Raw genomic sequence first — 27,730 nt, forward strand, 5'->3', positions numbered from 1 at the left:
GTCCCCACGAACAACACATTAATTTAAACTAAATTTAGATTAGTATTATTTTATTAAAGACGTCAAATAATTTCCTTTTCGTTTAAGTAAAATGAACTTGTATCATTTATTTAAGTAATGTTAATGAAAACTAGAATAATGTATCAATTATATAACTGATGTAAATTCATATTTATATCAGTTTTGTTTAAGTGACGTAAGTCAGTTTAAATTTATATCAGTTACTTAAAAATGATGTAAGTTAGTATAGATTCATATCAATTTTATCGAAGTGATGCTAATAATTTAATAACAACATCAATTATTGTAAATGATGTTAAGCATGCATTATTTGTATCATTTATTAATAAGTAATTTAAAATACAATCATTTATTTTTCTGATACAATTTATGTGATGTAATATGGTCTTTTTTTTGTAGTGTGTATTCAAAATGAATTATATTTTGAAAGAAATATAATAATTTATTTATTTGATGTTAGTGGATTCAATAATTTTTGTAATTCAAAAGAACTAATATCCAAGTCGCAAACAAGCAGTTTAAACCGATACTTTGTACACAAGGATTAGACCACCAAAATAGTTTCCATTGCACAAACCCTAATTAAATAAGATCCATAAAGTTTAATCGCAAGTTAAGATTATCTTCCTGTTCGATTTCCCAATCAAATAGGAGCATACACGATGAAATTTCAAGACATGCAAATTTAGTATCATGTTAAAATTTTGTTTAAGCAACTTTACATATCTTCATTATTTTCCTCTTAAGACGACCTAAAACAAATGTAATTTCGGAACCTTTTTGGCTACAAACTTCTCGTTTGGACGTTACTGATCAAAGACACTGTGTGGTTGTATCATGAGCCAGGCAATCCGCAATCGCATGTGACAAACAAGCAGCAGGACTGAAGCTGTGATAGGCAGAAATTAGATAGTCAATGTTGTCTTTCGCTTTTCTATAATATTTTCTTTTACAAATGATGATATGTTTTGATTGCCGAGAAGTGGGAGAAAGAAAAACTAGAGGATATCATTAAATGGGGATGGTGATTTTTGACTAGTGATGCCCGATGTACTATTGAGTCAGAATCATGTTTTCTTTGTATGTTTTGTCTGTCCCTTACACCATGTTATGGTTTCCAACTTTTCATCATTTTTTTACTTTTTATAATTACAGTATATATATATGTACATATGTGTGTGATGAATTTAAAACGAATGTCTGGGAAAGGAAGAAAATATAAAGGTAAGTAAAAAGTAAAAACATACTGAAAACACTAAAGTCCAATCTTAATAAATGATCTCTTGTCAACTATTAGTAAATGATTTATAAGAGTATATAAATGCATTCCCTAGACTGGTCACTATGATCTATCAACAATCTTAAGATAAATAGCGTCAATCAATCGATGGTACATACATTGTCGATCCCAATATGACAGTTTTTGTAAATATATGAAAATTTAAATGGAGAACATTAAGCAATTAGGCTCTTTCGTAGAGCCTACCTCGAGCAACTGCAATTATGATCCCAAAGGTGAAGCAAAAAAAAAAACTGCAGTTATGATCTTATTTATCAATCCTTTACCGCGTTTGTTAGTACGCGTACTTGACACCTGGTTGTGTACTGGCTAGAGTTCTTGTTCCTTATCATCTCCATGCACACAGACGTGTCGGTTTTTTAGGACTGCAATATTTTTTTTGAATATCATCCATTTTTCATATAACCAAAAATTCACAAAAATGTATCTAATTTTTTTTTTGTCTAATCCAATTTGTTCTCCAGAAAAAGATGATAAATAAACTTGTTTTCCCCGTTACTTTTTACAAACTATTTTATTAATTTAAATTTACATTATAATATAATGGAGATGACAACATATACTGTTGTTAAGTTAAATTGGATAGCTAGGACCGATGAGTACTTTGAAGTAGATTACCATTATAATTTACATGTCAGTCAACTACTTTTCAGAACTCTTCATGTTAATCCCCAATATTAGGCGCATCGAAGGATTTTAGTGGGTCTAAACGACAACCATTTGTGTGAATCATTGACCAGATGTAAAGAAAAGCATGTTAAAATGCTTAAAAGAATCGATAGTGGTGTGAAAGATTGCCTACTTTCAATTAGTAGAAAGAAGAATGAAGAATCATTAGAAAGCCTACTTCGATGGCTAGAGTACACATCATAGAAAGCTAAAGGAGAAGATGTTTCTATAACTCTAAAGAGTGAAAGTTCTTAAAACTCTGCTTCAATGTAAGACTCCATTGTAAAAACGCTTTTTATCGAATAAATTTTACATCCATTCAAAAAAAATGGATGTTAAGGTCCTACCCCTCGAGTTGTCCTCTTTTATATCGCCTGCCGTCTCTCTAATGAATATACAGTGATATATTATGAACATATATGTTCTGAGTGAGGAATAAAAACTACACACCATACGATCTCAACTGCAATTTAATTATAGTGTATGCTTATTCGGAGAATATATGCTTACATCAAGATCCAAAATTAAATTCGGAGAATATATGGAAAGCATATAGTAATAGTTAAATGTACTTTGTCACATATTTTGTTTAACACATGTGGCCTGATTTCTTCTATAAAATGGAATAAAGTTATATATAAGAATATACAGAAGAAAATCGTCAAACATTTTGATGAGTTCACAAAGTTCATCAGAAATACCTGAGAGGTTATCATTGCAGTAGTGAATGAACTTTGACCCTGTAGTTGTTCTTAACGATCTTTAATCCCACTAGGATAACACAAAGCAGGTAAATGACTTTCATGCATGAAAAGAAAAAGAAGGCATTTTCGAAAAGGCTTATTTTGGACCCTTTAAAAAAACGACTTTGAATTTAGTCTCTAAATGCCTAATAAACCATATTTGGAAGATATTGATATTTGGTTTTGTCTACCTAAATAAACACTCATAAAATTGACCAAAATAACAACACTCACAAAAATCATTTTCTGCTTTCTATTTCAAAGTAGGCCTGCTTCATTTATCGAGAGACCTCCGTTAATAGCTAAATTAAATAAGAATTTCTAAATGGGAAACGAGAAGCTTGATTGATCTTGTGAACTGTGAAGGGCATAAGGAAGCAAATAGACAAGGTTTGTTATAAAGATTTCCCACATAATAATAAAAAGATTACAGAAGACTTGATTAATATTATGTATGTCAGTAAACTTTTTAACACAGCGCAAACAAAAATTTGCAAACTCTCTCTCTAGATAAATTTCTCCGCCTTCTCTCTAAAAATCTTCGTCGTGATTAGTGTTTTCCGGCCGACGGGTGGGTTTCCACAGCCAGTACCGTCGGTCCGGTTTCAGTTTTTTCTTCTTTTTAGTTTTTTTATGTTGTTGTTTTTCTTTTTCGGCGTCGCCTCTCCTTTTGGCGGTTGGCCGGCCTTGACTCCGGCGTTGTGCCTTGTCTTCTCAGGCAAACGGTCGGCTTCTAACTCCGCATCGTACGGCACATGCGTGATGACGGCGGCTCTGTTTTGGAACTCCCAGTTTCTACTTTTAATTACGAAGGTGGTTGTGAAGGCTTTGCTTCCGGAGGAGATTCCGGGTACCGATGGATGCTCTTCGGTGAAGAAAGTTCAGGTGATGATGATGGTGAAACCAGTGGCTTGGAGGAGATCTCGAGATTGTCTCGATGAATCTCTCCAATCAAGTGAGCCATGGTGAAACCGATGGTGCGGCGGCAGCAGAATCCGGCGAGTCCTGGCGAGACCACTGGCGGTCTTCGTTTTCTCCGGTGATGCATGTCGGCTGGGTCAAGACTAGCGTCAAGGTGACGCGTGTTCTGGGTGGTGTCTCAATCGTGAGCGTTTGTCTACTTGGTGCGTCACGTGGCGTGAGGAGCGGTTTCGGTGGATTGGGCTTTGATCCACTGTTTTTCCTATGTAATGGATCCGTTTGTTTCATATAGTTGGGCCTCCTTGTTTGTATATTTTATGGGGTTCATCCCTTTAATATAATCCTTTTAGATGGCAAAAAAAAAATATTATGTATGTCAGTATGTGTGTATATTGTGTGTCAGTCCTTATAGGTACACAAATAAGGTCCCATGATTGAACAAATTGATGTCCCTCAGAAATTTTCTTGAAGTTTCTCTCTACAATTTCTTTTCGTCATTTGTATTATTACACCAAAATGTACTTTATTTGTCTGCTTTTCTGGAACCATCTTTTACCTATTATGCATTGGCTGATAGTTTTATCATTTCATAAGGAGCTTGCCCATAGATTTTCGAATGGCAGGACAAAAAGGTGTCTTAGTTAAAAATTTAATTACTAGCATTAACAATCCTATATCATGTTCAAACGTTTAGGAATTGTATTGGCAGTTCACTCCATTCGTTTTTTTTAAATGTCATTTTGATATTTTTCTCACATATTTAAAAACGATGAAATATATTTATGCTCTCGCAAAAAAAATCAAAATTACATTTAAAACACACAGAGGGAATGCATATTATCTCAAATGAAACCAATACTATTAATCAGACTCTTTAATATGAAATTTCATTGTTAATTTAAAATAATATGTAGATTGATACGTGGTCCTTATTAAATTTTTAAATGTAACTAGTCATGTATTTTATATGGATCAATAAATTAAAGTTCACACATAATAAATTATATTGATTTTCAAATGAAAATCAATTATGGATGATTGATTGACATGTGTCTTTCAGATTTCTTAATAACTTTTGGTGCATATCTTAACATTCAACTGAACAAAATTCATTTTCAAAATTTCTTTAATAATTGGAATTAAGTTTCGAGACATATGTTAAGACACATGCATTAAGGCCTTAACCCTTGATATTTTTTGTCAATTGATTTGCATTAATCAGAAAATAAAAGAAACAAAGAAGTCTGGCCTCAGGCCCATACATTAGCCCATAACGGGAATAGAGAGACCCAAAAGAGAAGATTTTGCCAATACGTCGGCATCGACATTTTGCAATCGAGGAAGAAACGAGAACGAGATATCGACAAACGCAGAAGAGATTTGATGGATATCTTGAACGATTCCATAGATCTCTTTGTTCTGCATGTCGTTGTTGATTGCTCGGATGAGCGTTGTGTTGTCAGAGAGCATCCTAATCTCCGTGAGACCAAGATTCACTGCTGCTATGAGCCCTAGACGCAAGGCTAGAACTTCTGCTACGAGGGGGGAGCTGACTAGGCTTTGGGTGGTGGTTCCTTCCCTGATTCTCTTGCCTGTGGAGTCCGATATGATCCACGCTAGCCCTGCTGTGTTCGTCGCTTTGTTCCAAGCCGCGTCTGATCTGCAAGTTGGGTAGCTGCTGTTCATTTGTCCATTGCTTCTATTAGACTTCGTTCCAGGTAGCTGCTTAGTATCTTTTAGACTTTTACTCTGAGCTAAGCACCATTCGCTTGCTAATCTTATCCCCTTGATTGTCGTTTCCTCTGCTGAAAGTTGTCGCTTTTAAAAAATCAGGGTGTTGCGAGCTGTCCAGAGTGTCCAGCATATCCAAGGAAGTATTGCTCCGGTGATTCCTGAAGGAGGGAGGCAAATACTCTTCCTATACGCCACGATGATATCCTTGAAGTCCGCTTCAGTAGCTATGTGAACTACTTTAAATAGAGGTATGAGTTCCCAAACCTTTTTAGCAAACGGGCATTCAAAGAAAATGTGCTTTGCTGTTTCGAGAGCATTGCATCTTGTACAGTGTGCCTGAGCTTGAATCCCTCTTATTTGCAGGTTCTTTCCTAAAGGAAGCGCCTTTTGAACTATGGGCCACATGAAGACTTTTATCTTTGGTGAGCATTCGCTACTCCAAATATCTTTTATCCAATTGAAACCCTCCGGTGTCCTGATATGGTGAGCATTCGCTAAACCCTTGATATCTTTGACTAAAATAAACAAATGCTTAAACAGGTGTTCTGAATTATAAGTTATCTTCAAAAACTTTATATGTACATAAGAAAAAAAAGATCTTATACCAATAAGATATAGTACGTGGAAATTATGTTGAACATCTAACTTATTGCTAAAGTATTACTTTTAGGTATCCAAAAAAATCATAACTTAGGGTATCGAAATTGATTTAAGACTATGAGGCCACAGCAAAACTAATTGTCAAAAGAAAGCACTTTTTAAAAATATCATTTCCGTAAAACTTTAATCACATGTTTATAGAAAACCAAAATCATGTATGATTAGCTTCACATGAGGATCATGATGATATGCAAACATATGTGTGTAAATGCGAATGCATTATATTCATGTCATGAAAAACACCATGATCGGTTGAGTCAGAGATATGAGTAAAAGATATTAAAACAGTAAAAATTGGGTGAAAATTTCGTTGCACACAAATAAAAGATAAGATAAATATAATGAAAAAGCTTGTCTCACCGTGTGTTTTCGCAGAAATTAACAAACTTCATAAATTTCTGTTCACAAACAAAAAATAAACAAACTTCATAAATTTTACGTACACGGCTGGCATGAGCCATGAAGTAGTTGGTCTATCAACACCTTATATTATAGTGAAAAAGCTTGTCTCACCGTGTGTTTTTCGCAGAAACATACTTCGGAATTAAGTCTCTGTTTACAAACAAAAAAGAACAAACTTCATAAATTTTACGTACGCAGCTGGGACGAAGTATGTTTTTTTTTCTTTATAAATGTTGTAGTCTCGTAATACTCCATCTGGTTCAGTATAAATCATGTTTTAAGATTTTTTTTGTCTCAATTTAAATAAAATGTTTTCAAAATTAAATGCAAAAATTAAAGATCTCTTACTTTTATGATTATTTGTATTTAGCAGTGTAATTATTATTGGTTGAATTTGTTTTTATATTTTGATGTAAAAGAGGTGAACTTGATAAATTTTTATGTTTTTCTGAATTATTGTGCCAAAATCTTGAAAACTAAATAAAATAATACAGAAGGAGCATATTTTAAAAAATGCTGATTTTTTTTTTTTGGAAATCCGGAAGATATCAAAGCAGATAGTGACATCAAGTGTGTTGTTTTATACTAATAAATATATCTATACAAAAATATTTTGATTGGGTCCATTTCCTTTATTCATAGAGACTTATTGCGTTGTTTTGGTCCCATCTTTTAACCCTTACCCAAAATATTAATGCATATAAATATATTGAGTGACTGAGAAAAATGATAGGCAAATATTTTTTACCAACCTTTCTCCTTCTTCTCATATCAAAGTTTCTCTCTCATTTCTTCATCACTTCACTGCCCTGTTTTTTTTCCTTATTTTGAATAGTTCTCGAGACTTTTCTCCTAAAACTCTTTGCATAAATCATAAACAAAACCGAATAAGAGACCGTCAAAACTATTATCCTATTCGTGTAAAACAATGGTTGCATCAGCTTCGGAGAGTAGGTCAGTGGAGGAATATTACAGCCGCCAAGCGGAGAGAGTGACTCAAGTACCCAACTCAGCTTCTGACTTAATGACTGATGAGAGCAAGGCAGAGCAAAACGAGAACTCAAAGAAGACAAAACGTGTTAAAGACTCCGGTAAGCACCCGGTATATCGCGGTGTAAGGATGAGGAGCTGGGGAAAATGGGTGTCGGAGATTCGTGAGCCGAGGAAGAAGTCTCGTGTTTGGCTCGGAACTTTCCCCACGCCGGAAATGGCGGCGCGTGCCCACGACGTTGCAGCTTTGAGCATTAAAGGGACCTCAGCTATACTAAACTTCCCTGAACTAGCAGACTCGTTCCCTCGACCTGTCTCGCTAAACCCTCGAGACATTCAGACAGCAGCTCTCAAAGCAGCACACATGGAACCAACAACGTCGTTCACGTCTTCTACTTCTTCACTTGAGTCTCTAGTGATGGTGATGGACCTCTCGAAAACTGAGTCGGAGGAGCTTGATGAGATCGTGGAGCTGCCAAGTCTAGGGTCGAATTGCGACGTACACTCGGCTAGCTTTGGGAAGGAGTTCGTGTTCTCTGACTCAGTGGACTACTGTTTATATCCTCCGCCGTGGGGGCAGTGGTCGGAAGATAGCTACGGAATTAGCCCTAGTTTCAATAACGGCTTGTCATGGGATCTCTAACGACGTTTTAAATCAGTTTGATTTTTTGTATCATTATTATAAGTATCGTAGTGTTTAATACCGTGCTTATGAACACTTTGTGTTAGCTAAGAAAGGGTTTGTTTTTCTTTGGTGCGTGTGTGAGCTCCGTAATGAATTCGTGTATAAAACTCGGTTTGTGTTTTTTTTTAAATACCATAAATTTCGGTTTAGTTTGTCGGGAAAGAAGAGGTAAACAAGTGAACATTTTGTTTAAGGCTCTAACTGGTGACTATGAAAATAAAAATTAGGAATAAGTGGAAAAAGAAAGAATATAAATAAAATAAAATAAAATTTATTCTTTTTGTTCTATATTAATTTTGATAAAAAAATGTTTTTGTTCTATAATTCTTTAAAATTTAAGGAATGACAGTAAATTATAGGCAGCAAATATTTTTCACAAATGCTATAATTTTTAAGGAACAAATAGAAATGAATAATTCCTCTTAATTAATATGTCATCATTTAGATCCTAAGTAACATCCAAGTAAATAAAAGTCCACTAACTTTATGATAGTTCAATAATCAATACAAATCATTGGGAGTTCAAAACTGTGGCGCGTTTTTCATCACAGATTTTTTTTGTCACTATTTTTTTTTCTAAAACGAGAAAAAATAGCTTTTTGCTACTCCTTTTAATTGCAAATTGGAAAAGTCTCACTATCATCGATTTTGGTTTGGTCGGGGTGGAGAATGTGAGATAGGGTAAAATAAGATAAATAAAAAACAAGCGCAACTTGTACAAGCTGACTCAAACATTACGACATTGCTATTTTATGAACTTAAGAAATTAAATATATTTAAAGTTTAAATTTTAAGTTTCGATCTGATATTAATTTGTGTTCAAATTTTTTGGGTTAGGGTTTATATATTTTGCTATTTAGGGGTTAGATATCAGAAACATCAATTCTGGCATGCACAGCAGATTAAATCTGTGAACATCGTCTCTACATATAAGAAACTTGTAAATATTAAGCATATATGCTTTTCTAATCATAATTTTGTTATAATAGTGGAAATTATTTTTATAATTTTGTAAACAGCTCTTGTGTATGTAGTAAATAGATGCTTGGATATCAAATATATGATAAAAAGGATAAAATGAAAAAAGTATATGATAAAATGAAAAATATATAGCTCCCGAAAATTTGTTGAAGCATATAGAAATACGTAGAAAAAAAATTATGAACGTTTCTGAAATTTTCAAAAACATGTGAACTGCTATTTTTATTTTTGGAAGCTTCTGATAAACCAAAGTGATAATGCATTTAATGAAGAAAAAACGAACGATAGTGTAGCAGTTTACAAACCAAAAATTAATGTTCACCTCTCTTGTCAAAAAAAAAATACTGTTCACCTCTAAAGTTAGTCTTAACTCTTAATTAATATATCTGAATCTATAATGGAATTAATGATCTTAATGTGAGGAAGATGGAGAATATGACATGTCTAGCTAGTCCTGTCACATGTATGCCTTTTCAGTCTCCAGTATCTTATTTTTAAGAACATCAAAAATTTACAATTCAGTAAAAGAGTTGTGATAAGTTTTAAACTATTTCGTTCTAAATTGTTAAACCCACGAAATGTTTTAACAAAAGTGGAATACCATAAGCATTAATATATCATTAACGTTCGTTTATAACATAAACGAGCTTTGAAGATTGAATACGTGCTTGAAAAATACTATGATAACTCCACACCACAAGAGTACTATATAAGCTGATCGATCTGTGTTTTCTGGTTTATAAAACCTCACTAAATATCAAACTAAGTCAAGACCACATCCTATTTTGACTTAGAAATAGACCGCTAAATAAGTCAGCAGTTGAGCAAATCATTGCACAAAATTGTTGGGCTGAACGTCATAGTATTTTTAAAATAATCCAAACCGGTGTTTCAAAAATAAATCAACGAATTGTTAGCTTTACAGTTTTCAAGTTTCCACTCACTTCCTCTCTTGATCTTCTAAACCCTAAGAATTTGAGTCTCCGACATAAATATTCTAAAACTTTTTTACAAAATTGTAATTAAATATCAGAATTCAAATGTAAAAGCTGGTCATTGTTGTTCATTAAAAAATAATTGTCAAAAGGAGGTCCCTCCAGCAGACAGTTTTACCGACCGTCTGAATGCGTATTAAGTGCGTATATATAACAGTTTTGTCACCTAAACTACAAAATCACAAAAAGTTCAAAATAACGGTTAAAGATCAACTTAACCAGCTGGTACTGGATATGTGGTATTCGAGTTTTTGTAGGTTTAATTAGGTAATGTAATTGTGGTTTAGTTGAGATAATGTGTTATTGGTTTGTTATAATTAATTCTCGTGTCAGTTTTCTTTCTTACTTTTTGTTTATCATTTTTATTTTTATACGATTTTGGTTCGGGTTTATTTTATCGGTTTTCATTTTATTTTAGATCAACATAGCCTACCTATCCCCCACTAGCTAGTAACTATATTGTATATTCATTAGTTTTTATTAACCGACATCAATCCACGCAAATCTAGAGTGGATCCGACATATATCTTTTGTGAGGTGTTGAATTTCTTAATTCGAATTCTATTCTGTCTAATGATGGTACTATGCATAACTCCAAAAACGGAAAAGAAATTATTGACTCCTTTATAACTTTTTTAGATTTCCACCAAAATCGTCAAAAAAGCTTTACGAAATGCTTAAATTGTCATATAAATAATTAGTGTCTGAACCACTTGATATTCTCCACTAATGTGCTTTGTTCTAAATATCTAAGGATCAAGTAAGTCGGCAGATTAATCACATTCAGTCTTTCTAATTTTTATTAAACTTTGATCCTGAGTATGATTTGGTCGGACACTAGAAAAAAATTATGTAAAATAACTACACCAAATCAAAAGAAACAATAAAACATATAATTTCATTTCTTGTTTTACTTTTTTCTGAATAAATTAAAGTATAATAATGTTAAATGCAAACCAAATATTTTTAAATTTAAAATAAATATATATGTATTTAAAATTTATTATTTCTGTGGATGACGCATGAAAACTCCTAGTCTAGTCTATGCATTTTATTGATGTAATTATATATGTTGTATTCATAGAATTTAAGTGAATAATAAAAATATATTACTACATTAATATTTTCATTAAGAGTTAATATGTTTTTACAGCTTAGAAATATTGTTTAGAAAATAAAAGTTAACAGATTTGTTTTAGTTTTGATCTATAGCTTTAAGAAACTTATATAAAACATGATTGATAATTTTAAAAGTTACTGATAAAACTAACGTTAAAATCAGTTTTTACAGGTTAACTAAATCACCCTAACTTGCATAATTATCAAAATACATATCAAACACCTGAAGACTTCAAGCTGATTTTACTACCTTCCACGGTTCCACCTCACGCATATACCATCAGAACCGGTCCCGAAACATAGGTAAAATAACCAACCGCTTAGGACATCAATTTTAATTGAACATAAAACATCAAGAAAAAATTGAAAATATTGAACTGGTGCCGTGTATCATGAACTCAGAACACAAGGATAGATACTTTTGCTCAAGGTACATGCAGTCAATCTTCCCACTTTGTGCATATAAATTTATAGTCTCCTGTTTAGTAATATAATATTACGATAAATCAATGCTAATTAGAATTTTATTCTAAAACAAGAAAATAAAAATTCTATACTATTTTTTATAAATTTTATAATTATATTTTGTATTATATAAAAACAGAAGTGATTTATGAATTAAATATGAAAAATTATATTAAATAGGTAATTTTTTTTTCATTTAAATAAATTATCACTCATCATTAAAATGGGTTAAATTCGTAAATAAATATTTATGTATATAAATTTAGTTATATAATTTATGTTTTCAACTTTATATTTTTAAAACAAATTCAGATAACAACACAACATACATATAGGAATTATATTTATATTTTAATATATTTTTAGATTTTGGATAAATCTTACTATTATTAATTTTAATCAATTATCTAATTAAATAAATTAATTTTCGTTTTTATTGTTAGATTAGTTATATATTTTATTCATTAAGGGTAGTATCGATATTAACCACTCTAACTTTTAACGTGGAAGCTCCGTTGCGAAAAATTACTTCGCAAATAATAGTATAGATACTGCATATATGCTGGATCGGCCAATTAGGGGGATAAACGGTGCGACCATTCGAATCAAAACCATGTTCTCCGCATATTAACTATAAGGGGTCTAATTTTTTACATAAAGAAATTTTAAAAATATATAAAAAAGTTTTAAAAATTAAAAAAATAAAAAAATGAAAAGGGCCCCAAAATATTTATATGTATGTAGTTATGTTTTCGTAATAAACTATTACTGTTTAAATTTTTAAAACAAAAGAATTATTCAAATTATTAAAAATATATATTTTAAAAGGTAAAAAATAAAAATTTGCCCAAGAATAACTCCCCTAATAATGTTAAACCGTCCTGCATATATGTTTTTCTGGACAAAATTGCATATATGTATAAATACACTAAAAAGAAGAGGGTAATGAGAACAACAACGACACATGACAATGATCAAATGCAGTCGAATACGTCCGTATTAAAGCATTGATTTCCTTCAAAAGACAAACATATATTTTTTATAAAGAAAAAGGAAAAAGATATGTTCTTAGTGGAAATCATTTTCTCAGCCGCTTGCCATTTGAAGGATGCTTTAAATTATTGTTTTGTACAAAATCTTAGGTAGTGCTACTTGATTTAGTAACGTTCAGTATTATTATATGCAAAACCCAAGTCGAGAAAAGTACTACACAATATAGTATCCAACGAGTGATGTCTAACCGGTTATAAATGTAGAGTATAAGAGTTGGTAGACAATCACAGATTAGCGTAGTTAGGAATGTCAAAGAAAAAAAAAAGATTAGTATACTTATATAGCACAAAAATTAGGTCTGTGTATCAAATCTATCTACGTCGCACGTAAATATATGTATTTAATTATTCGTCTATGTATACTGACATTTAAATAATTAATCATGTTTATATAGCTTTCAAACTTGTGTACAATCTTATAAGTAATTTGAGACTGTGTCAATGATACAAAAAAATATATATAATGCGTATATTATTTCTCTTTGAAGGTCCAAGTCCTTCGAATTCTGTATGTATTTATGTTTTTCTTATACGTACAATAATAGAGTTGGCAATGGAATGATTAAATTGACATTGCTTATCAAAAGATTTAATATGAAAGGACATTGCAATGGTTGTTGGATGATTTTCTATTGTTCTGTTCTGGTTGTTGAATGATGTGATACTACAGTGCCACTAGTTTATGAAAAAAATAGAAATAAATAAATATTTTGGACAGATTATAGATAAGTATTTTCATGGGGTATTCCTAGAGGATGGAGAATGCATCGTCTATTCTTTTTATGAAAAGCTCCCGAAAACACCTTTTTAGTTTCAAAAAAGAAAATTTCTTTGAAGAACAATTTGCTAAATTTTCATCGGATACCAAACTCAATGAGTAACTAAAAATGTATTGGTTTCTAGAACAGTTTCCGAATTATCATTCAGGGATCAAACAGAATTTTGTTAAATTGTTTGAATTGATTATGATATATGCATTCGTTCGCTGCTTCAGGTCAAGCGAAAGGTACTGTTAGGCTATTAGCACAACAACAAACAGGTGGACATTATTAGTGTTTAGGGGATTGTTCAAAAAAAAAAAGTAGTGTTTAGGGGCTTAAGACAATCTTTCGTAATCCCCTGAATCCTTATCTGCGATACCAACGCTTCGAGCCTGATCTCCAGCCCACTGATATGGATATGGTTTGTTCTCAAGTTGCATTCGGCAAATCGTTCAGTCTTCGGTGCTTGCCTAGTAGCCTTACTTGGCATGGGCCTGTGTTGCTTAAGCCCATTATCATAATTTAACCCGTTAAGTAGAACCCGGCCCGAAGATTGAGTTTTTGGATTAGGACGAGTGACGCTTTTCTTCGTAAAAGCCTAGAACAATTTTTATATCTCTCTTTTTAAATGACAAACGTCATTAGCTTCGTTCCGTCGGATTTGTATTTTTACAAGACGGATTTTATATAAAAAGATTCCTTCGCAGAGTTGGCACAACAAAATGTGTAGATGGGCATATACTAATACTATCAAGACTCAACACCCAATAGAAATCAACATGGATCAAGAAGCTCTTCTCGTCGGAAAAGCTGCGGACCAGCACCCGGAAAAACGCAATGTTTTGACCATTTCGTGTATTCTTGGTATAGTCTCATATACATATACAGGTTTGTTTGAAGGATATATATAAAATTTGTTAAACGTTTTTGGATAGCAAGTCAGGCTTTGGAGAAACTTGCATATTACGGATTGGTACCGAACATGATACTTTACTTGACGGCGGAGTACGGCATGGGAACGACTGAAGCGGCCAACATCCTCTTCCTCTGGTCTGCCGCCACCAACTTCTTCCCTCTTATCGGTGCTTTTATCGCTGATTCTTACACGGGTCGTTTTCCTCTAATCGGATTTGGATCCTCCACTAGCCTTCTGGTACATATTTTACAAATTATGAAAAAACACAAGAAGTTAATTTTCATTCGTTTTTGTTTTTTTTTTTATTTTTTTTTTCATTTGTTTTTTTTTCCTGCTCTTTAATCTTTATTCGCTAAGTATATTTTACCAACGAGTATTAGAGTCTGAGTATTCACGGCTTGTTTATCATTTTTGTTTTGCTCCGTGCATTCATATTTAAGGATGTTTATAATGACATTTAGTTGAGTTACATATTCAGTTTTGTAATCAAGCAAGTAAGCATTTTTCCCTCTAGTTTTCCCTCACCATAAAACTAAAGTAATCGAACTAATGATATCAGTTAAGGTTTGATGTAACTCCATTTTGTTGTCAACGATGTAGCTTCTGTTTAAAAATCCTCCTTTTCTAATATAATTCAGTAAAGTTGTAAACTATTCTACAACGACAGGTATTCAATAAAATTGCATCTTGTCATCTCTTATTTTACCACCATATTTTATGTCAAAAGCTTCAATATCTTTTTCAATTACTAAATAAATATTTATCCTAATGATGTAACTATCACTTACATAATATAATACAAATGACGGTTTGCATATATTCCATAATAGAGTATTATATATAACTAAAACTTTTAAATGATCCCTTAACTAAAACTGTTCACTTGTTGTAAAACAGGGAATGCTTTTATTATGGCTGGCAACAATGATCCAACCAGAATGCGACAAATCAATACACGTATGCCAACCAACCACACCATTCCAACTTCTTCTCCTATATTCATTTTTTACCCTCACATCCATCGGTGCTGGTGGTGTAAGGTCCTCCTGCCTAGCCTTCGCCGCCGATCAGCTCCAACTCAACCACACATCACGTATCTCCACGTCAGCACTAGAAACCCTCTTCAACTGGTACTACTTCTCCGTCATGCTCGCTTACTTTCTCTCCGAGTCGTTGCTCGTCTTCGTTCAGACAAAGTATGGTTGGCAGATCGGGTTTGGAGTCTCTCTCGCTGCCATGACTATATCGGTCGCTTTGTTCTTCGCTGCGTCTCCGTATTACGTCAAGTTTAAGTGTGAGCCCGGCCTCGTTTCTGGACTTGTCCAGGTTCTCGTTGCTGCTTTTAGGAACCGACACGTTGATTTATCATCGGAGGAGCATGTTGTATCGTACCATCAGGAAACAGGATCTTCGTTTTCAACTCCTAGCCAGAAATTGAGGTATATTGATTTACAGTATAGAAGTAGAAAACTATTGATACTTTGCACAGGCGCGTTAAATATAGTTGAACTTTAGTTACTACTCATAAGCAGAGACTATTGTCATGGTGTAGACTAGATAAATTCATGTTGAATGTATCATTTTGAACTTAGCTGTTTCCAGAGTTTAGCAAATATGTACATTTTTAGAAAAATGTAACTATCATCATAATTTCACATATGTACATTTTTAGATATGAATACTATTGTTGAATCTATCCGACGTTCTTTTCTAAAACACCATTTATTAATTTTGATAAAGCGGTACATTAATAGTTTTCTTTAATCTTTTATCTTCTTGATGACTTTTTCACACATATACAATGATGTAAATTAAGGACACCTCATATTTCTTGAATTTAATTTATAATTATAGGTATTTGAATAAAGCCTGCGCTACAAGTAACCCAAAGCAAGACCTGACCGTAACAAGAAACTCACGGAGCCCACGGAAGCTATGTACTGTGCAACAAGTAGAAGACCTTAAATCTCTCGTCAATCTCCTACCAATCTGGTCAACGGGAATCATCTTGTCACTTGTCACAGCTTGTCAAGCTTCCTTCATAGTTCTTCAAGCCAAGGCCATGGATCGTCGCACTTTCATCAAGAGTTTCGAGATTCCTCCGGGATGTTACGGCGTTTTCATGATCATCTCTTTCGTGCTCTTCCTTGTTATTTACGATCTTGTTGTCGTCCCGTTAGTGTCTTGGGCTCAAAGAAAGCCCTTTAGACTGGGAGTTATGGTGAGAATGGGAGCTGGGATTGCAATATCGGTATTATGCATCTTGACTCTCGCGATAGTGGAGTACGCTAGAAGAAAGAGAGCTGTAAGTGTTCAATCTGAATTTTTGGTCTAATTTCTGTTCGTTTTTCAAAACAATGAGATTTCTTTCGTTTTCAAATAATACTTAATTAACATAAGATTGTAATGTAATACAATAAATTGTGGATCAGTTTATAGTTAAAGTATATTTAGAAACATTAATTTATGCAAAAAACTAACTAAACTATTTCTCAAAAAAAAATCTAACTAAACTATCGATCGGTTATATTGAAAAATATAGAAATACTATTAGACGCCTTTAAATCATGTTTTTTTTTGTTGTTAAAGAAATAGAACACAAGTAGGAAAATCACCAAAATTACTTTTATTTTATTTTTGTTATTTGGGGTTAAATTTAATAATTTGAGTTTCTTGTTTATTTAGAGGATGAAACTGGAATTTGGGATGTATAATAATATAGTGTTTTTATTGATTAATAATTTTTTTTTTTTGGGAATTTGTTTTTGAGTACTATTGTATCCTGAATCTAACGTCATTGTTGTGTGGTTGAATCACTAGAGAGAGGAGGGAGGTACGGTGTTGTCTGCGATGTGGCTATTACCATACATGCTACTAGGAGGCATTTCGGAAGCACTTATTTCGATAGCACAAAACGAGTTCTTCTACTCAGAGCTTCCCAAGTCAATGTCAAGCGTCGCCACCACACTCTTCGGCCTCAACATGGCCGCCGCAAGCCTCGTCTCCTCCTGGATCGTCACCGCCGTAGACGCAGCCACATGCGGGAGCTGGATCACAAAGGATATAAACGAGGGACACTTGGACTATTACTATTGGCTATTGACAGCACTATCTCTTCTCAATGTTGCGTATTTTGTTTGGTGCAGCAAAGCTTATGGTAAATGTAAAAGTGACGCAGATAATTGAGTAAATTATTTTTTTTATAACGACTAATTGAGTAAATTAATTATGTAAGTATCAAAACCAATTATAGTCTTTTTTCAAAAAATAAATAAAAATATATTATAGTACGGAACAATTACGAAGATAATTTTTTCTCAGCTTAACTAAATTACAGAGGATATACACGAGAGGGACACTTGGACTATTACTAGTGGCTGAGTGACAAGCATTATTTCTGCTCAACGTCGTGTATTTTGTTTGGTTTATGTGTAGCAAAGCTTATGGTAAATGTAAAAGTGACGCAGATAATTCAATGAATTAATTAATATGTAAGTATCAAAATAAATTATAGTAAGAATTTACGAAATAATCAGTATGTTTATTTTCTGATTAATTAAGCAAAGATATTTTGTTCTTAGCCTTAGTTAAAAAATATAAAAGTTAATTCGCTTATATTAGATTTAGATTCGACAGAGAAACAAAAGAGAAGACTTTGGGCTTGCTCCTCCCACGATTTGTTTATTTACAATTACAGACCAAAGCTCTCTTTCATCTCCAGATCTGTTGGTACCACCTAGTCAGCAAACGCCATAGCTATGGCGATTAAGTTGTATCTTCTCCTCCTCGTATTCTTATCATCTGCGATTGCATCTTTCTCCCTTTATGAAGATCAAGTCGGCCTCATGGACTGGTAAACTCTTCTTACATTAAAACCAATTCGCAGTGTCTAATCTGTAATATATAAGAAGTTTAGATCTTATTTAGCTTATTAGATAATTAAGTGATAATATGAATTTCGATTTGCCAGTGAATTTTGAGATGCAATCAGATATATGGATATGTTGTTTTGTAAGATATGATTGAAAGAAGTTTAATCTGACTCTTGTTTTGTTTGTATTGCATAAGGCACCAACGGTACATTGGGAAAGTGAAGCACGCAGTGTTCCACACTCAGAAGACTGGGAGAAAGCGTGTCATTGTCTCAACCGAGGAGAATGTTGTTGCCTCACTTGATCTCAGACATGGGGAGATCTGTAAGATTTTGTGATTTTTGCTACTATCTTGGAGTCTCCTCTTTTCTTACTTTGTTTTTTTTTTTTGGTTGGCTGCAGTTTGGCGACATGTTCTCGGGACAAAAGATGCTATCGATGGGGTTGATATTGCCTTGGGAAAATATGTTATCACCCTTTCATCAGAAGGAAGTATGTTAAGAGCCTGGAACCTTCCTGATGGCCAAATGGTGTGGGAAACGTCTCTCCACAGCTCACACCATTCAAAGTCACTCTTATCCGTTCCGGTTAGTTTTTATATATAAGCCTTAGGAGTTGTGTCATCATCATATATTACTTTGGTTTCTTGTTTTATGAATTTAGAGGTGTGTCTTGCAGATAAATCTGAAGGTTGACAAGGACTACCCTATTCTCGTTTTCGGTGGTGGGTACCTTCATGCTGTTTCTCCCCTAGATGGTGAGGTTCTCTGGAAAAAGGATTTCACAGCCGAAGGGTATGAGATAGCCTTCACCTTTTTTTTTATTTATATAAACGAGGTTGCTTGCTTGCTTGCTCGACATGCATTTTATAATGATTGCTTTCTATGTACAGGTTTGAAGTTCAGCGGGTTCTTCAACCTCTCGAGAGCAGTATAATCTATGTGCTTGGATTCCTTCGTTCATCTGAGGCTGTTGTTTATCAGATTGACTCCAGAAGTGGAGAGGTTGTGGCAGAAAAAACTACGGCGTTCCCTGGTGGATTCTCTGGCGAGATTTCATCAGTTTCTAACGATAAAGTCGTTGTTCTTGATTCCACAAGGTCAATCTTGGTTACTATCAGCTTCCTAGATGGTGGTGACGTTAGCTTCCAGAAGACCCGTATTTCAGATCTCGTCGAGGACTCTGGAGAGGCTGAGATTTTACCACCTCGTTTTAGCGATATGCTTGCTGTAAAAGTCAACAAACGCACTGTATTCGTGAGGGTTGGTGGCGAGGGAAAGCTGGAGGTGGTGGACTCGTTATCCGATGAAACAGCCATGAGTGATTCGCTTCCAGTTGCAGACGACCAGGTGGCCTTTGCCTCGGTTCATCACGAAGGGAGCAAGATTCACCTCACGGTGAAACTCGTTGATGACTTGGAAACTGTGTTGCTTAGAGAGAGCATTCAGATGGACCAACACAGAGGGCGTGTGGATAAAGTTTTCATAAACAACTATATCAAGACAGACAGGAGTAATGGATTCAGGGCGCTTATCGTGATGGAAGACCACTCGCTCTTGTTACTGCAACAAGGGGCGATTGTTTGGAGTAGAGAAGAAGGATTGGCTTCGGTTACCGATGTAACAACGGCAGAACTCCCTGTGGAGAAGGATGGTGTGTCAGTGGCGAAAGTGGAACACACTCTCGTAGATTGGCTTAAGGTATTGAATGTTTGTTAAACCTTATGTTAAGTTTCCTTAAACCTTAATCAATTGATCTTTTTTTTTCCTGTAGGGGCACATCCTGAAGCTCAAAGGATCCTTGCTTCTAGCAAGCCCAGAGGATGTGGCAGCAATTCAAGAAATGAGGATGAAGAGCTCTGGGAGGAGCAAACTCACCCGTGACCATAACGGCTTCCGGAAGCTATTCATAGCGCTTACTCGAGCTGGAAAGCTTTTTGCTCTGCACACTGGAGATGGGAGGATTGTCTGGTCCGTGCTGCTGAACTCTCCAGCCTGTGCACGCCCAAGCGGTGTTAGCTTGTACCAGTGGCAGGTCCCTCATCATCACGCCATGGACGAGAACCCTTCTGTTCTTGTAGTTGGGAGATGCGGATCAGATTCGAGTTCTCCCGGTGTGCTTTCGTTTGTGGATGTGTACACAGGAAAGGAGATTAGCTCATCGGATATTGGCCACTCCGTTGTTCAAGTCATGCCTCTTCCGTTTACCGATTCAACGGAGCAGCGTTTGCATCTGATAGCTGATACCGATGGACATGTCCACTTGTACCCGAAAACTTCGGAGGCGCTCAGCATCTTCCAACGCGAGTTTCAAAACGTGTATTGGTACAATGTCGAGGATGATAAGGGTATTATCAGAGGACATGGTATGAAGAGCAGTTGCTCTGGTGAGACAGCAGATGAGTACTGTTTTACCACCAGGGAGCTTTGGACTGTTGTGTTTCCTTCGGAATCAGAGAAGATCATTTCAACACTGACACGGAAACCAAACGAGGTATAAATATTGGTTTTCTAAATGGGAAGTTCATCAAATGTTTCATTATTAAAAGTGAGTTGATTGTATTTTTCAGGTTGTTCATACGCAAGCCAAAGTCAGCACAGACCAAGACGTGTTGTATAAATATGTATCAAGAAACTTGCTGTTTGTGGCCACTGTGTCACCAAAAGGCGCTGGTGAGATTGGTTCAGTTACACCAGAGGAGTCAGCACTTGTGGTATACCTCATTGACACCATCACTGGGCGTATACTGCACCGTTTGTCACACCAAGGCTGCCAAGGGCCTGTTCATGCTGTAAGTCGATCCTCATATACTTTTGTAATTGATTCAAATCCAAATTTCTTAAAACTTTTTTAAAAAAATTGTTTGCAGGTGTTTAGTGAGAACTGGGTTGTTTATCACTACTTCAATCTTCGAGCTCACAAGTACGAGGTTACGGTCGTCGAGATCTATGATCAGTCCCGGGCGGTATGTGACTTCTTAACCAGAACAATTTTATAAGTTGATTTGAATGTTCTTTGCTCAAACATTGTAAAAAAAATTATTTTGCAGGAGAACAAAAATGTCTGGAAACTTGTGCTGGGAAAGCACAATCTAACAGCACCAATCTCTTCATACTCAAGACCAGAGATGTTCACAAAGTCACAGTCATACTTCTTCCCTCAGTCCGTGAAAACCATCGCGGTGACATCAACAGCTAAGGGTATTACTTCAAAGCAGCTTCTCATTGGTACCATCGGTGATCAGGTTTGTAGATTACAACATATCACATAATATATAATAATACTTTATGGATTTGGAAACTGATTAACTCAGAACTGTTCCAATGAAATGATTTAGATATTGGCACTTGATAAACGATTTGTCGATCCACGCCGGACACTTAACCCGTCACAAGCTGAGAAAGAAGAAGGAATCATCCCTCTGACAGATTCATTACCTATAATTCCTCAGGTTCACACTCAATCTCTTGTTTAGTTTTTTTCCCTTTGCATCGAAGTCTTATGGGCTTTTGTCATGTTTCACAGTCATACATCACACACTCCCTCAAAGTAGAAGGTCTAAGAGGCATAGTAACAGCTCCAGCCAAGCTAGAGTCAACAACACACGTCTTTGCATATGGAGTGGATCTCTTCTACACAAGGCTTGCTCCTTCAAAGACCTACGACTCGCTGACGGATGATTTCAGCTACGCGCTTCTTTTGATCACGATTGTGGCACTCGTTGCAGCCATCTACATCACTTGGGCGATTTCAGAGAAGAAGGAACTAAGTGAAAAATGGAGGTGACTGGATCCTTTCAAAAACCCCTCTCTCTTTGTTTTTTTCACAGTTGTAGAATGTTCATGGATAAAAACAAAAATATTGGCTTAACTTAAATTCTTGATGTTAGGCTTTGGCAATTGAGTACTTTGCCCACTCCTTGCCTGTGACTTTTGTCACATTCTAGATTCTTGCGTTGAACCTTATAAAATTTAAGTTTATAGGTTTACTCATCCTAAATTCACAATCCTGAATTCTTTTTTCTTGGACTATATTATTCAAATCAAGGTCTAATGGTAAAATGACTCCAGCTGGAGTTTCTATTCTGTGTTTGAATGGCATTAGCTATGTAACCGCGTTTCAAATAGATTTAATCGTCCTGCGTATCCGGATGCACAACTTTGTGAGATTAGTATTGTCTTAAAAATTCTTTGGGATTTCCATTATTATCAAAAAAAAGAAGAAAAAAACTATATATCCAAAGATCCTTCAAGTATGTATTACATTTACATGCAAATGAGTAGTAATAATAATAATAATTTATTATTTGGTTTAATAACTATATACTTGCATATATATATATATATATATTTTAAGTTTCTTTTGGGCAAAAGAGACTTAAGTTTAAGTTGAGAATCCCATGAAAACTCTCCGTTGGACGTATTATATTAATTATACAAATTGAGCATAATTTTTTTTGCTTCAAATTATCAAGAAAACAAAACAGAAACCCGTTCATTTGTTCTTAGAATCAGAATTAATACAGACGAATGCATTGTTCAATTGAAAAAGCTAGCTACATACAAACATGACAAGCAACAAATGTATTCTTACAACTGCATGTGAAAAAAAAAAACTGCATGTGAAGCACTTCTACGTTAAACTCTAGAACATCCAGACATCTAATTGCCAACGGACGCAATATCACTTTTAAGTTCTAGGGTTGAGATCTGACTCAATTATTTTTGGCTTTTCCGCAACCAACCATTAAATTCAAGGTATGGATCAGACCAAGTAGTTATATATATAAACCATCGAAATTTAAAATTCGGTCCTACAAAAGCTGGACCGGAATGGATGACGGTTTGTTCCCGCAATAAATACTGGTTGGCCAAGCGGAACAATGACTATATATGGTTTGTCTGGCTTTTACTCCATGATAATGATGGCACCGATCCTCCGGTGTCGTAACCAACTAAAAATATACTATTATTGGATTAATCTAATAATCGCAACACATATTCTTGGTAAGTAATAATCACCAATGTTAAGGTCTTGTAATCATAACCCTCACTCAAAATTTTAATTATGCTAGTCTTAACGTTATATAATATAATCTTTAGTATAGTACATCGGTTATTCTCTCAATGCAATCGCGGCATTGCGTCGATAAAATATAATACAATTTACTGATTTTCATCCGTTACACCAACATCCATATAATATGGTTGTATAGTTCAAAGTTTTTTTTTTTTTTTTTTTTTTTTTTTTTTTTTTTTTTTTTTTAAATTACCTTTTCTTATTAGATACCATTTCCAAATAGTCTTACAATGCAAAAGAACAAAATGAAACGATCCGAAAAGTAACAGCAGGATCAATCACAAAAAAGAGCTCAACTTGAAACTCAATCACAGCAGAAGTCGAAATTGCAATAACACTCACACTTCCAATGAAACGTACTTGAAGAAGCTATGGTTGAAAGTACTGAAACCAAAGCTGTAAGTATGAAGCGCCAACCAAATTATAAGACTGAGTACCTATCCGAGAAAACCTTTCCTTTTGATCCAAACCTTGAAGCTTGGCTCTTAGAATTAACTGCAGCTCTTGCAACAGAGAAGAAGCAGGCCGAGATGATGCATTATGAATCCTTGAGTTCCTTTCTTTCCAAATAATATAAACTGCCGCTTGGAAAATGATCTTACACATTACTTTGAGCTTTGCGACATTCGTACAAGACCTTAGCCACACCATGGTCTGCTCAAAACTGTTAGGAGGTGAGAGTGGAGCTGCTCGAAACAACAAATTCCAAAAGTCCATAGAAAAAGAACAAGCAAAGAACAAATGATGCATACTCTCATCAGCTGAATCACACAAAGGGCACAACGGAGTAACATCCAAACCCCACCTTCTAAGCTTATCCCGTGTCGGCATTCTATCACGAGCAGCAACCCAAGTGATGAAAGAATGTTTTGGGATATTTCCTGAGAACCAAACCGAGGAGTACCAGGCGACAGTAGGTGGCATCGGATGTAAAGTACTCCACGTCAAAGAAGAAGAAAAAGCAGCAGGAGGCAGATGCATAGTATTACGCCATAGAAAAATATCTGGGAGAGAAGAGTTTATATCAGCGGGCAAGTCAGGAAGGCAAGCGCGCATCAGTAATAAGATAGGGTGCCTTCCCCTTGGCCTAGACCAAGCACCCCTTAAAGCAGCTTGTTTGACAGTTAGCGCTGAGCTTAATCCAGTGACTCTCGGACCATTTGCTCCTGTGATATTGATCAAGGGTCCTAGCCCTGTCCAATTATCATGCCAGAATGATGCAGTGCTCCCAGAACGAATCTGACAGATCAAAAAAGGTCGTGCCAACTCCCGAAGCGTAATCAGTCGACGCCAAATCCAAGAACCAGTTCCCGAAAAGTCTGCTGTCCAGAACTATACGGGAACTTTGAACCAGTTCCCGTATAGTTCAAAGTTTAAACATACGCCGATCCTTTCCATAGTCTAGGTCTTGATCCAGACCTTAATTAGATTATAGGATTTTGTTTTTAATTCTTAGCTTCTTAGGACAAATCATGGTGAAATAAATAACTAATCATACTACTAAAGATTTATTCACACAAAAATCCGAAAACTGCTATTTTAGCAAAGTATTTATAGTAACCATATAAATACATTTAAATAAAATAATATAAGATACCTGTGCAAATATTTGTTTCCTTCAAAGCAATGATCTCAATTCTCCATCTGCAAACGGACGACATGCTTAAAGAAGTATTAAGTATCTGCAAACGCATGCTTCTAAATAAGTATCAAGTATACCCACCATGAGTATAAGCTTCAAAAAACTTAACAGATCCACATAATCTCTCCGTATAAGCATGCGTTTATCTAATACACGATTTCTTTTAATTCTATCTTTCCTCGTAATTACATGGACCGTCCGTTCCGTACCACCACAACCACCGATTCGATGCGACCAAACCGGCTGCACCGTTTCTAACGCGTATGGTGTGTGGCATGACCGGAAAAACTGCAACGCGGCAAACGTCACATACCCAACGACGGAGGAGGAGCTAATTAGAGCCGTGGCTTACGCGTCTGAGCACAATCTCAAGGTCAAAACCGTCACTCAATTCTCTAGCACCATACCTAAACTCGCTTGTCCTTCCGGTTCAGACGCAATGCTAATTAGCACGTCAAACTACAACTCGGCTATCGATATCGAACCGGACCGGTTAACGGTTACGGCTGATTCGGGAGTTTCGTTGAGAGAGCTGATCGATCACTTGGGTTTAGCATTGGAGCGTCACCGTATTGGGAAGGAGTGAGTATCGGTGGTCTGATTAGTACTGGGTCCCACGGAAGCTCGTGGTCGGGACGAGGCGGTTCGGTTCATGACCATGTTGTCGGAATCAACCTTGTGGTTCCCGCCAGTTCAGCCGAAGGTTACGCAAAGGTTGTTAGTATCGTAGAAGGGAGAGATGATGAGCTGCTTAACGCCGTTAAAGTATCATTGGGTGTTTTAGGAGTCATCTCAAAGGTATAACATAAAGCCGTCAAACTATTCTTTGTTTATACTATACTTTATATATTTTTCATTCTGTTTCATTTTTCATTATACTTTATATATTTTTCATTCTGTTTCATTTTTCATTTTTTGAATAAAATATGAAAACATATATTTTTCATTTTTTTGTGTGCTAATCTCATTTTGTAGGTGAAGCTTTCGATTGAGAAAGCATTCAAGAGAAGTATAACGTATAACTTCACGTCCGACGTGGCTCTTGAAGACACTTTCATGGAGCATGGGAAGAAGTTCGAGTTCGGAGACATAACTTGGTATCCTTCTAGAAAAACTGCGGTTTACCGTTACGATTTCCGATCACCGGACGATGCTTCCGGCAACGGAGTCAACGACTTCATTGGTTTTCAGTCCAATGCTATCTTGATCTCCAAAGGGGTTCGAGCATTAGGTTAGTTACCTTTCTCTTTTAGTAGACATCAATACCATATTCGGTTTAGTCCGGTTTAGATGTTCAAAATAAAAAACAATTGGATTAAAAAATGTTGCAGAAAAGGCGCTTGAAACTAGTAAAAGCGAGAATGGGAAATGTAACACGGCGGATACTACGTTGTCCTACAAGAAGTTAACCGGAGACGGTTTAAAGAACAATGGTCTATTATTTACCGGATATCCGGTTATTGGAACCCAAGGAAAGCTCCAAAGTTCTGGTTCTTGTCTTTACTCATCTTCATTTAGAATTGATGTTTCTTGCTCGTGGGACCCGAGATATAACGGTCTTTCATTCTACGAAACGACTGCGATATTCCCCGTTTCAAGGTTTAGAGACTTTCTCCTAGACGTAAAGAAGCTACGTGACTTGAAACCCGAAAAGCTTTGCGGGATAGATATCTATAATGGTATCCTCATACGTTTTATCAAGGGCTCTAAGGCTTATCTTGGCCAGACAGAGGACTCTGTGGTCATTGACTTTAATTATTACCGAGCGGACGATGCGTTGACCCCGAGGTTGAACCAAGATGTGATGGAGGAGATGGAGCAGATGGCGTTTGTCAAATACGGCGCAAAGCCTCATTGGGGGAAGAATAGGAAAGTGGGTTTCTTTGGCGTCAAGCAAAAGTATGGACCTAACTTTGAAAAATTCCTGGAAGTGAAGAACAAGTTAGATCCTAAGGAGATGTTCTCTAGTGAATGGTCAGATGAGATTCTCTTTGGGAGAGAAAGTTCCAATTATGATGGATGTGCACTTGAAGGGAATTGCGTGTGTTCAGAAGACAGACATTGTAGTCCTTCCAAAGGTTACTTTTGTAGACAAGGCCTCGTTTACACACAAGCTTGGGTTTGCAGATTCTCCTCGGCTCAAGTTTAAGTGAGGTAAATCAAATTAAATGTTTTAAATTATGTCATTCGTGGAAGTAGAAAAATTATCGTTAAGCAAAAAAAAAAAAAGAAGTAGAAAATTTATTTCATACAGTGAGGAAAAGAAAATTTATTTCATAAAAAACATAATCATTCGTTCCCCATGGATGTATCATTAAATAATGTGATATCACATATCCATAATTTTGGATTATATGTTATAAAATCTGTTCTGCACTGATATAATCCGTATTTAAATTTTCCAAAACATTTACCTTAATTGTGTACTAGCTTTTGACCCGCGCTTTCAAAGCGCGGGTTTATTTTCCTTTATTTTTTTTTTTAAATTGACAAATATTTAGTAAATGTCATATTTTTATATTTTTTTTTTATAAAAGACTTAAGCTTTTTTATTTTTCTTTATCGTGTTTCATTTTAAAAGAGTATAGGCTAGAACACAATACTCGGACCCGAAGAACCAACCCGAAACCGACCCGAAAATCAGGGTCCCGAACCCGATCAGACCCGGGGTAAATATCTGAATGAGTTCTAAATTGCTATATCCGAAGAACCGGTCCCGAATC

General features: G+C 35.3%; 5 protein-coding genes across 5 annotated transcripts; 4 read left to right on the forward strand and 1 right to left on the reverse strand.

Moving 5' to 3' along the window:
- The first annotated feature begins 7,194 nt into the window (after nucleotides 1–7,194).
- LOC108815868 (dehydration-responsive element-binding protein 3-like) lies at nucleotides 7,195–8,274 on the forward strand. The gene has a single exon (XM_018588391.2). The coding sequence runs from the start codon at nucleotides 7,379–7,381 to the stop codon at nucleotides 8,081–8,083; it is 705 nt and encodes a 234-aa protein (XP_018443893.1). The 5' UTR covers nucleotides 7,195–7,378; the 3' UTR covers nucleotides 8,084–8,274.
- A 6,003-nt stretch (nucleotides 8,275–14,277) lies between these two features.
- Nucleotides 14,278–17,618, forward strand: LOC108815187 (protein NRT1/ PTR FAMILY 1.3-like). The gene is made up of 5 exons (XM_056990906.1): nucleotides 14,278–14,386; nucleotides 14,434–14,651; nucleotides 15,312–15,853; nucleotides 16,269–16,719; nucleotides 17,235–17,618. The coding sequence occupies exons 1-5, from the start codon at nucleotides 14,278–14,280 to the stop codon at nucleotides 17,598–17,600; spliced, it is 1,686 nt and encodes a 561-aa protein (XP_056846886.1). The 3' UTR covers nucleotides 17,601–17,618.
- Nucleotides 17,619–18,043: 425 nt separating this feature from the next.
- LOC108817736 (uncharacterized) lies at nucleotides 18,044–22,278 on the forward strand. Its single transcript, XM_018590502.2, has 11 exons — nucleotides 18,044–18,267; nucleotides 18,483–18,610; nucleotides 18,689–18,873; nucleotides 18,965–19,080; nucleotides 19,179–19,986; nucleotides 20,060–20,779; nucleotides 20,856–21,077; nucleotides 21,156–21,251; nucleotides 21,336–21,530; nucleotides 21,624–21,737; nucleotides 21,812–22,278. The coding sequence occupies exons 1-11, from the start codon at nucleotides 18,173–18,175 to the stop codon at nucleotides 22,070–22,072; spliced, it is 2,940 nt and encodes a 979-aa protein (XP_018446004.1). The 5' UTR covers nucleotides 18,044–18,172; the 3' UTR covers nucleotides 22,073–22,278.
- A 1,425-nt stretch (nucleotides 22,279–23,703) lies between these two features.
- On the reverse strand, nucleotides 23,704–24,763 carry LOC130497767 (uncharacterized). Its single transcript, XM_056990907.1, has 4 exons — nucleotides 24,704–24,763; nucleotides 24,118–24,604; nucleotides 23,817–24,051; nucleotides 23,704–23,761 (listed from the first exon to the last, which is right to left on the reverse strand). The coding sequence occupies exons 1-4, from the start codon at nucleotides 24,761–24,763 to the stop codon at nucleotides 23,704–23,706; spliced, it is 840 nt and encodes a 279-aa protein (XP_056846887.1).
- A 212-nt stretch (nucleotides 24,764–24,975) lies between these two features.
- Nucleotides 24,976–27,372, forward strand: LOC108817344 (L-gulonolactone oxidase 3-like). Its single transcript, XM_056990162.1, is given in 4 exon segments — nucleotides 24,976–25,546; nucleotides 25,549–25,805; nucleotides 25,983–26,238; nucleotides 26,339–27,372. Coding segments are annotated over 4 exon segments (1,734 nt in total). The 5' UTR covers nucleotides 24,976–25,143; the 3' UTR covers nucleotides 27,157–27,372.
- Nucleotides 27,373–27,730: the final 358 nt, after the last annotated feature.

This window comes from Raphanus sativus, chromosome 7, assembly GCF_000801105.2.
Source record: "Raphanus sativus cultivar WK10039 chromosome 7, ASM80110v3, whole genome shotgun sequence".
Lineage (NCBI taxonomy): Eukaryota > Viridiplantae > Streptophyta > Magnoliopsida > Brassicales > Brassicaceae > Raphanus > Raphanus sativus.